Genomic DNA, 11,097 nt, shown 5'->3' with positions numbered 1-11,097 from the left:
TAATACATAAGACAAAATTGAATCGATTTGATTTATTGATAATATTATTATTGTTTTTTTTTCATGGCAATTAGATCAAGGATAAAACGCCAAAATCCACACAACCTAGAGTTAAATAATATAGAATAAGAAAGCACATGCAAATGTTGTAAAAAAATATTATTTAAATATCCTCACACGTAAGTAATTAATATGCATATTTCTTTCCAAATTATTCCCTTTATTTATTTTAGTTTATATATTTTAGAAGACAATAACATAAATTAAAAATTTAGATAACATTTTATTTATATTAAAAGTATTTTGAACTTTTAAATAAGACCTTTATAATATTATTTTTTCATTTATGATAAATGTCTTAAATATTTAAAATTAACAAAATTAAAAATTAAAAGAGAACAATATTCTCGTTCAAAAGAGAGAAAAGAATACACCCACTTTCCGTAAAGTATAAACCATGGTTCATAGCCATTAAACATGGGGGAGATGATGCACCTTCCATCATTGACCTAGCCATAAACACAAAGGTAAAGATAATAAGTTAGTAAAAATCCACCTCATCCCACTTGACCACTCCATGTGGCGGTAGCACAGTTTTCGGTGGTCTCAAATCAAGGCCACCCAACTTTAATGCTTCAATCACTCTCTACCCCACCTTCCTCTCTCACTGTCTTTCTTTCTCTCACTCTTACACCCCACATGCACTCAAATCTAAGGCGCACAGCGCTGAATAATTCTATCAAAGGCAAGTAGTTCAAAGAGAACGCAAATAAAATATCAAACCCAACTTGAATATATATGGCCAAGACCTCGGCTTAACTATATTTCATTAAATAAATTAACTACCATAGGAAAATTGGGATACAAACAATTAATGCCTTCCTAATTTCCGTTACCTCCCTAGCTGACTTCCACTAATTAAAATCACTAATCACTAAACTATGCTACAAATATCAACCCGGTTCAGACCGTTTGGTTCATGTATACCTAGTCTAACCTATTGGACAAAATTCAGCAACTCGGAACCATTTGAACCCGGTCCGAATCGGTCTCCGGTCCATTCATCTCCTTTCTCCGCCTCATCTCCAACACTTTACGATGACTATTCGAGTGAATATCGCCAGAGAAAGTGGGGCTACATGCCGGTCTATACTCAGGAAAAAGTCGGCCGGACTTGTACCGAACCCCGCAAGCGTTGCAGAGTGTTTTTGGGCCCAGTGGGCCGGTTCTCCACTGTGGCGTTTTCTGCACCTGACAGTGGTTGCACCGTCGCTGCAACTGGGCCCCACTGCTCTGGGCCTCGGCCTTTTTCTTCTGCTTCTTAGCCGGCGGCTCGCCAAACTCCTTCCTCGGGACGGAGCCATCCAACACTGAAGAACACAAAGACGGCGGCGAGAGCGAGGCGTTAAAGGACCAGACACGAGATATGGGCTTTCTAGTCTTTCTGGTTCTGGGCTTGCTGGGGACTGCTGAGTGATTAAACGAGGCCTGCGCTGAGCCCGGTCTAGGTTCCGGTTCGGCCTGTTCTCTTGTTTGCTCGGAACGAACCGGGTACAATAGAGAGAGCTCCGGGAGAGAATCGTCCACAAAGTGAGAAACCCACTCCAGGTCCGCCACGTCATCAGCCTGCAAAATTAAACCCAAACGAAACGAGTCATGAATTGAATTATTAATTTTAGCAAATTAAATTAATAAAAAAAAAATCCATGCATGAAGACACAAGGACTGACCGGAACAGACAACTCGCCGGCGAAAACGGAGTCAGAGTCGGCGGCGCCGGCGGTAGAATTGGAGTTGCTGTCGTCTTCTGTTGGGTCCTGTGACTGAGAGGTGGTGCTGTCTTTTTCTTCGTCTTCCTCTTCTTCGTAGTCGTCAATTTCTTTCCCAACTTGGACTTCGCCGTTGGAGAAGTCAAGCAGGTCGTCCACGGAGAAATCTTCACTCACAACAATGTTGTTTGCGTTCAGGCACAAAATCTCGTCGCAAATTGCTTGCGGGAAAATAAACTCTGTCCGCAAGCTCGGTTTCAGCGCTTTCGCCGCCTCAACTTCCATTTCTCTACCTACAATACTCAAGACTGTGTTATTATTGTTAGGACGGGGTTTTAAACGGTCCTAAATTATTATTATCATTATTATTTACTTATTTGGAAACAGGAACGTCCTGATGAATTAATTTTTACCTGTTAAAGAAAAGAGTGGTGAAGACAGAGGGGGAAAGCGCACGAGAGTTTCCTTTGGTTTGGAAACGCTGAAATGAAAGGGAGGTTCGTGGGCGAAACAGCGTCGAGTTGAGGTATTAGTTTATCTTTGTCTCTGTGAACCATTTTTTAAATTTAAATGTGCCACTACTAAATTTTCCTTTGAGGACCGTGCACTCATGCGCTGAGAGCGTGACATTTGGTCAGGTGGTGGGGCTTCACTATTATTGGTGTTTTAATTTATTTTTAATTTATTTGTTTTTGGAATGGAGGACTTTGATGATGGCTTTGTAAATTAAAAAAGAGAGAGACTGGCCCGGTCCAATTCTACGCTCCAACCATTTACAAACAAAAAGGTAAGAACAGATGCCGGTTTTGACTGTTATAATCACAGAGATGAACGTCTGGGATTGAGTGAACTTGTGTTTAACATGATGAAATCACGCTTTGGCGGTAGCAGTTTTCGAAATTAAAGATCCTGAATTCTATAATGAACTAATCAAGAAAGAGGAAACCGGCGGGGTTGGGTTACTGTTGTAACTTTTCATCGTTGAAAATTTGAATAAGGGGGAGACACAAATTCAGATTAGCAAGCCAATGCTTGGTCGCGTTAATCGCGCCTCGTGATGTGGTTCTTTTTTTTCCCCCTATTTTGTTTTCTGAGTCTCCCATCGTGCCAATGTATCTATGGACCAAAAATAATTATGTCAACTAAATAAATCAAGTTATTAATCATAAAAATATTATTATTTTATTCAACAATACACAATTATTAGATAACTTATTTATTCAACGACGAAGGTTAATGATATTTTTTAAAAATAAAATTTAAGTGTAGTACCTGTACTATAGGCACTAATTAGATAATAATACCAAAAGTTATTTTTTCATTTAGATAGAGAATTTTTTCAATAAAGAGAATTTAACCGTAGCTTAAATATCTTCTAAAGGGATATATTTTACCTTATATTTACAGTTTTTTTAGTTTGAATTAGATAAATATTTAACTCAAATATATTTTTAGTCTATATTTCGTTAATATTTTAGTGTTAATTTTTTAAAAAAGTAGCTTTAATTTTTCTAAATTTTATATTTTTCATTCACGTTAAATATTAAGTAACAATGTAATTAATTAAAAAATATACTATTTTTCTGAAATTATATCAATTAAAAAAATTAAAAATTATTTGAAAATGATGGTTTTAGAAAAAAAAAAGAGAACATATTTTATATTTTAAATACATATATTAAAAATTAATTTTATTTATAATAAAATATAAAAATTAATATAAATTTAATATATTAATTATATATTTATCATCATAAATAATATATAGTTTTTAATTTAAAATTAAAAAATATATTCTTTTCTCAAAACTCCCTTCCAAACATATTTTAAATATTTAATTAGCTTACCATTCAAAGCATAATTTTATAATCGATCATCAAAACCAATTCACGAATTATATTTACGTTAATTTTAACTTGAAAACTCCGTTATGATTAGCTAGCTATAAACCAAACATGTCGTAGAACCAACAATTTATTAAAAAAAATATATAGATTAAAATTTTTTTAGAGATTATAAAACTAAATTTTTTACAAATTATTTAAATTAAAAAAATATGTCATTTATATGTATAGCAGTACAGTATAGTGCATGCTTTTTAAATTTATCTCATTCTAGAAGTTAGTTAAAACTAATATATACATCTTAAAAAGATAAATTTAATTAATTATATGAAAAAATAATTTTATTAAATTTAGTATAATAATTATAATAATTAATTAATAAAATAAAATTTAAAATAATATTAGGATTATTTTAATAATTAATTAATAATACATGTCTTTAATAAATAAAAATAATTGAATAGCATCTAATATAGAATAGTTAAGATTTATTGATATTAAGATTAAATTTAAACATTTACACAATTTAATAATTTATTTTATTTAATGTAAGATTCGTCAATTTAACTATGGTATTATATTGCATTACTTTCTTATTATATATATATATAATTTTATATAATTTTTAATATTTATAGATATATTATTTAAAATTTAATAAAAAAAATTTTTTTTATCCAATTAGAAAACTCTCATAAAAAGAGAGGAAATTCTCCTAAAGTTGTAGAGGAAGATGATGATAGCAGAAAAAATAAAATCTTATGCCTAATATTGGCGGAGTTGGATTATCTATTGAATTTTTTCTTACCTATTAAAATAAATTAATGCGAGTATCTAATAACTATAACTTTTAATAAACTTTTATAAACTTAATGGCTCAAATTAAAATAAATTAGCTATTAATAAGTAGTAATTTTAAGAATTAAATTGATCACATGCATTTTTATATTTTTAATTTTTAATAAAAATAATATTTTGTATTAATAAAATATTTAATATTATTTAGATATTCTCCATATACTATTCACTTTTTCTTCACTTACATATTTGTTACATATGCGTGATATAATATTTATAAATTTTCTTAAATTAATTTTAATACACTTAAATGAGTGTTACAAAAAAAATTATTACCTAAAATAATTATATTAAAGTTAATAATTTTGCTTTGATATTTAAATTATTTAGATAAGATTTTTTTTAAAGACTTCTCAATAAATAGGCTTTTTTACCATAATAAAATAAAATCAAATTAAAATTACATAAACGTTCTGTAATAAAAAGAATTACACAAATGTCCTATTTAGCATTTAAAGGAAGATGATTTAAATTGATTTATTTTAAAAATAAAAAACAATTTGAATCAATTTCAGTTATTGTACAATGCGTTGTATTTGTTTCTACAAAAGTCAATTTTAATCGACTGTGATTGTTTTTTTGCTGTGTGAAAGTTGATTTAAATCAACTTCAATGTAATGAGAAAGTCAACTTGAATCGACTTTAGTGTAGAGAGAAGGTTGACTTGAATCAACTTTAGTGTAAAAAGAAAGTTGACTTGAATCGACTTCAGTGTCGAGAGGAAGTTCACTTAAATCGACTTTAGTGGAGGGAGAGGTTCAACTTCAATCAATTTAGACGTGTTACCTATCCGCTATGACTACCTTGGAAGGAAGAAACATCTTTGAGAAAAATCGGCAAAAAGAAAGGAAGAGAAAAAAAAATACAATGCAACTACAATGGAGATGAATAATAATTTAAATCGACTTAATTTTGTTGATCATATTGCAATTAAATTGTCATGTAAATGTTTAAAAAAATTATTTAATTTAATCTGAATTTTTTAATTTAATTTAATCTATCATTAAATATTTAGTTGTCTAATTAAAATGACTGTTACATATTTAATCAAGTGTGGGTTATAGAACTGTTAGTGTATTTTATATTAGGATTTTTACTATTTATTAAAATAAATTAAACAATTATAGTTTTAGGGAAGTAAATATTTAAACTATAACTTAGTAAATTAGAATAAATTTAAATTTAGTGAGTGTTAATTATATTTCAAAAGTTATAATTGTTGATTTGTATTGTAATAATATGTTTATTTATTTTAATGGACTTTATACATTTAAATAATGTTAATTAAATTCACCTTTCATGTCAAATGCTGATGTTATGACTTAGTACATTCAATCACCATATTACATTGCCTATATGTCGATTGAAGTTGAACAATTCCCTTGACCAAAATTGATTCAAGTCAACTTCCCCTAAACTAAAGTCGATTCAAGTTAACTTCTTCTTTGTACCAAAGTCGATTCAAGCCAACTTCCTTTGTACAGTGAATTTGATTCAAGTCAACTTTGTAACATCCTTATTTTATTTAAAACAATAAAAAAATAAGTTCAGAATTAAGAAGAAAAAATTTAGTTAAATCTATTTACCAATCGAATATAACAAGTGAAATTATAAAATATTCTGTTTATTTTACTCAAACTCATAAAAACTTAAATAACAAAATAATAAGAATTAAACTAATTTTAAGAGAAAATATTAAAATGACATTAATATATATTGTTCTTACCATGTACAAGATGTTGACATTTGCAAAATATACATCAAACACATTAGGACTCATTTACAATATTTACAAAATACAAAATATATCAAGTCCTAATGAGCAGTCTATCCACCAAAAAGACTGATAAAGATATTAGTCATCCCCGTGCCATCTCTCTATTTATGCAATATCGCCATAATCAAGATCCTCATCCGACCCGAGGTATTGATCACCTGAATCAATAACCTATATGTCAGTAATTCGCTCAAAAGTCTATCTAGATGGTCTTTCGCAATGGTTATGGTCGTGATACGTAAACAAATAGGTCATGTCTACTGAAGTTCACAAGTACCATGGAATATATATACATATATATATATATATATATATATATATATAGAGAGAGAGAGAGAGAGAGAGAGGATATGATGTATTTTACTTACAGAAAAATTAAAAGGGATACTATAGTATAGTTCCATCTCTATCATAACGATTTATGAATTATACTATTTAGCTATAGTATAATTCAGTTAGAGGAAGGAGTAAAACCAGTAAGGCAACCCCAGAGGCGGTTGAACCCTTTAATTTTGGATTTAGTCAAGAAAGAAGTCAGCAAGCTTCTAGCTGCTGGAATAATTTATATGATTTTAGATAGTAAGTGGGTGAGCCCAGTACAAGTGGTTTAGAAGAAAAGTAGAATAACAGTGATGAAGAACTTAAAGGAGGAGCTGGTTCCTACAAGAGTGCAGAATAGCTGAAGAGTCTGCAAAAATTATAGAAGGCTAAACCAAGCTACCAGGAAACGCGTCTGTTATGATTTGTAATTGATATGTCCTTCAAGCCACGGATGTTAGCTTTCAAATGCCACTGGAATGAGTCGAATCGGACATCTGTGAGCCGAGATATGACCCAAACACTGCACTAAGGTCCAAAATCCGCGAATTGCGTCTTCCAGCCCAGTTTTGGTCTAATTCTGTTTTTTGATGTTATGATTCAGCCTTTAAATCTCTATGAGTGTTGTAACTCCATCTCTTAGCTTTCAAATGCAATTGGAATCACTAAAATCCGATAACTATAGCCCAAGATATTACCTACACAATAAGCAAAGGTCAAAAGGCTCTAAAATTCAAAAATTAACAAAGTTTAACAATTAAGCCCAATAATATAAAACTCAGCAAAAACAATACAATTAAGCACAAATCACAACTAATTAGGCCTATTACAAAGCTATCACAAGTGTATAAAAATTCATTGATGAATAAGTATAAGACTTGCGGTGCTCTTACTCTCATTTATTTTGCACAATTCAAGAAGAGCATCCACCACCATCATTTTTTCAAGATTTCTCAATCATCTTCATCTTCCACATTCTCAGTGTACTTCTGAACTATCCATATTCGTCCTTATCGTATTTCTTTCTCATTTCATATCTCTTTCCATATTTTTCATTATATGTTTACTAACATATTATTCACACTTTTATCTCTCTATTTTACTTTAGTTCATTATTACATCATATATCAATTAATCAATACTGAGAGTTGGTCCCCTCAGACTCAGTTCATCACATACATGCATATACACTCAAATCAAGAATCATACACTTCAAACATAACAAAAATATGTTCTCATCCAACATATACTCAAAATCATGCATTTCATCACAGTATTTTCATGAATACAAGCATACCACTTTTTTAGTAACAACATAAAGCTCTCTTTACCTTGAAATGAAAGTTTAGTAAAAGGTTTACGAAGGATCTTGTGTAAAGCGTCAGGTTCTTCTTAAATATCACAAGAGTTCCTATTTAGAGGAGGAAAAACAAGAAAATAACAAAAGACATAGAGAACCAAGCTTCAAGGACTTACCAAAGAACAAGGAAAGTGAGTGAACTTTCAAGCTTTGATTGGAGAAAGGTTGAGATTTTTCAAGGATTTACTGAGAAAATGAGGAAAGAAGTCAGAGAGAACGTAGAAGGGTCGTGACTTAGATTATAATCTAAGTTTCTTAACTTGAAAATCCTTAAATATTCCTCAACTCGCGATATTTTCGCTATAGCGAAAAAAAACAGACAAAATTGCACTTTACTGTTTGTCATTCTAGCTACAACGAGAGTATCCTCGTTACAGTGAGAGAGTATCAGAATGCTTGATTCTGGATGTTGATTTCTCGCTACAGTGAAAACTCCTGCAACTCACACATCTAGAACTCTCCTAATTTTCAATAACAAGCATTAACAATTCACACAAAATATAAAATTAATAAATAACAAAAATAGAATGTTACAGACTTCTTCTATACACTAAAGTTGATTCAAGTCAACTTTCTCTCTATACTGAAGTCGATTTACACACAGCAAACCATAGTTGATTAAAATCGACTTCTGTAAAAATAAATATGCACAACAAACTAAAATCGATTCAAATTGTTTTCTATTTTCAAAAGAAATCAATTTAAATCATCTTCTTTTAAATGTTAATAAGGACATTTACGTAATTCTTTTTAATATAGGATATTTATGTAATTTTAATTTTATTTTCTTTTATTACTATAAAAAAGCTCAATAAATATGAGTCATTTTTTTTTATTTTTTCATTAATATTATTTTAGGAAGTTGATTGTTTTTCCCAATCATTTAGCATTATAAATTTATAAAAAAGAAAAGAAGAAAAAAAAGATGAGAACGAGACATGATTGAAGTATGACTTGTACATTTTACTTGTGCTCATCTTAAGCGTATGAGTGACATTTTTTTGTTATGCTTAATAAATATACTAAATAATCAAATAATATATTTTGAATTTACTTACACATTATAAGGTATTTATTAATCAAATTTGTTAATATTTGACTTAAGAATTAAGTTTAAATAATTTAAGATAAAAATGATATATTTATTAATTTAATATTTAATAAAAATATATTTTAATAAAATATTTCAAAATTCTCTACCACGTCATTATGCTGACTCATATAACATGCTAGCTCATTAGCTATCATCAAAATTAATATACCTTGTAAAAATCTTTAAATTAACAATCAAAATAATTAATCGTTTATTATAATAAAAATATTAAATAATATAAATATCTAAATTGAATACGAATATCAACTTATCTAACTTGGAAAGAATAAATGGTATAGCCTAACGATCTTCGCATCTAATATTATAATCAGAAATTCCGCCGACGTTCGCCATAGAACGCTACAAACAAACAAGTGCAAATAATAAGTGACATGTAGACGATTTATTGGTTTATACATCATATCAAATCTATCTAAATCCACTAATAATTCCAACACTTGTACGTGGATGCTCCATATCGTTGCTAATCTAATAATCCAAGTGAGGAATGTTTTCTATGTATCAAAATTATCTTTTATACGACCAAACTATATTATTTTAATATTTAATGCATTTAAATTTGAAATTATAATCTAAATATAAATAATTTTTAACAGCAAAAAAGTTAAAAAAAAATTTTGCAACTCAATAGTATAATATATAAATTTGAAAAAAATTAAATGATAAAGTTTTAAAAAATTTTAAAAAATTATTTTTAATTTATAAAAAAATTAATTTATTTTATTTTTATTTTTTATTTTTATAAATATTTCTAGAAAATTTATTTAAAATGACTTTTTTTTTAATCTTAAGAGTTGTATATATAATTAAAACAAGTAACAAAATAATGACATTTAAATTTAATATAAGAAATTTTATTTTTTTAAAAATATAATTTACAAGTAAAAGAACGTATTGAGTAACATTATTTTAAATATAAATATTTTTTTAGTCAAAAATTACGTATAAATTTCACAATAAGTAATTTACTTAAATTAAGAAGATTTATGTTATGGTGGACTAATAATCCTATTATATTTTTTCTTTTACAAAATTTATTTTTTAAAAAATAATCATATACCACTTACATAAGAATTTCTATTGATAAATAGAATATAATAATATACGAACATTCTTTAGCATATTTGTTTAATACCTTTTTAACTAATAATTAAAAAAAATTAAAAATTAAAAAAGAATTTATGGCTTTTTCACATTTCTAAATTAATTATTTCATTTTACCTAATAAGTTTCACCTATAATATATTATAAGTGAAGATGGATATATCATGCTAATGCTAAAGATGTACACCCCTACGGATTGTGCAAAGATGGAAATCCTAATGTGAGAAAGAGTTGGTTTGTAGCATTGGTGAGACGCCCAAAACATTGTGTACAGATTGAAATCATCACGTATGAAAGAGTTGTTAGTTGGTCATTCATCGCATTGATGTTTGGCTGGGTTTTCTAGGCTCTGATGTCTTGAAAGTCAAGGAGAACAACCAAAACATTCTCAAAATTCAGATAGTTTTGGCAGGTGGCGGGTAAGTGGTGTCGGTTAGTTAAGTTCTATGGAGATGGGTTCAAATCATCCACTTTTTCCCAGAGCATCTTTACTTTGAAACAATACGAAACACACAGAGCGTGAGAAAAGTTTATCCATTTTTGCAAAATCAGAGAAGCAAGAATGGGGATGGGAGGAGGGGAAAGAATCGAATATGAAAACAAAGAGCATGCAACAACAACAACATACAACTGATAGGGATGAGGGTCAGACGGGACTATGAGTTTGTGAGAAATGAGAATAGATGGAAACATGACGAGTGCTCTTTCTTGCGATTCTGTTGACCACCGTTTGGCTGGGGCCTTGGTGTCTTGCTTGCACGGTAACACAATATCCATGAAACTTTCTTGGGAGGGATGATGCTGTAAATGAAGTTAAATAAAGCAAACTACAACGGATAAAAACTAACGCTCAAACCTCTAAATATTAAATGGTAAATATCCAAGGAAACACATAATGCAATTAAATATGAAATGATTTTCACCGTTCTGCCACAATGGTAACCATAAGGGTG

At 29.3% G+C, this 11,097-nt stretch overlaps 1 protein-coding gene across 2 annotated transcripts; it reads right to left on the bottom strand.

Moving 5' to 3' along the window:
• Positions 1-798: 798 nt before the first annotated feature.
• LOC113865382 (GATA transcription factor 7-like) lies at positions 799-2,311 on the bottom strand. Of its 2 annotated transcripts, XM_027499879.1 has the most exons (3): positions 2,183-2,311; positions 1,731-2,062; positions 799-1,626 (listed from the first exon to the last, which is right to left on the bottom strand). In XM_027499879.1, the coding sequence occupies exons 2-3, from the start codon at positions 2,052-2,054 to the stop codon at positions 1,012-1,014; spliced, it is 939 nt and encodes a 312-aa protein (XP_027355680.1). In that variant the 5' UTR covers positions 2,055-2,062; positions 2,183-2,311; the 3' UTR covers positions 799-1,011. The 2 variants fall into 2 exon arrangements, with proteins under 2 accessions (XP_027355680.1, XP_027355681.1); XM_027499880.1 differs by having other exon boundaries at positions 1,731-2,272.
• Positions 2,312-11,097: the final 8,786 nt, after the last annotated feature.

Source organism: Abrus precatorius, unplaced genomic scaffold (assembly GCF_003935025.1).
Source record: "Abrus precatorius isolate BTA unplaced genomic scaffold, Abrus_2018 Scaffold4, whole genome shotgun sequence".
Lineage (NCBI taxonomy): Eukaryota > Viridiplantae > Streptophyta > Magnoliopsida > Fabales > Fabaceae > Abrus > Abrus precatorius.
Note: the sequence above shows the minus strand (reverse complement) of the source record. Positions and strands in the feature narration are given on the sequence as shown.

Excerpts from the sequence above, each read along its gene's own strand:
- LOC113865382 (XM_027499879.1), bottom strand. The coding sequence starts at position 2,054 with ATGGAAGTTGAGGCGGCGAAAGCGCTGAAACCGAGCTTGCGGACAGAG. Across the intron at positions 1,627-1,730 it reads CCGGCGAGTTGTCTGTTCCG|GCTGATGACGTGGCGGACCT; the intron begins GTCAGTCCTTGT and ends TTAATTTTGCAG.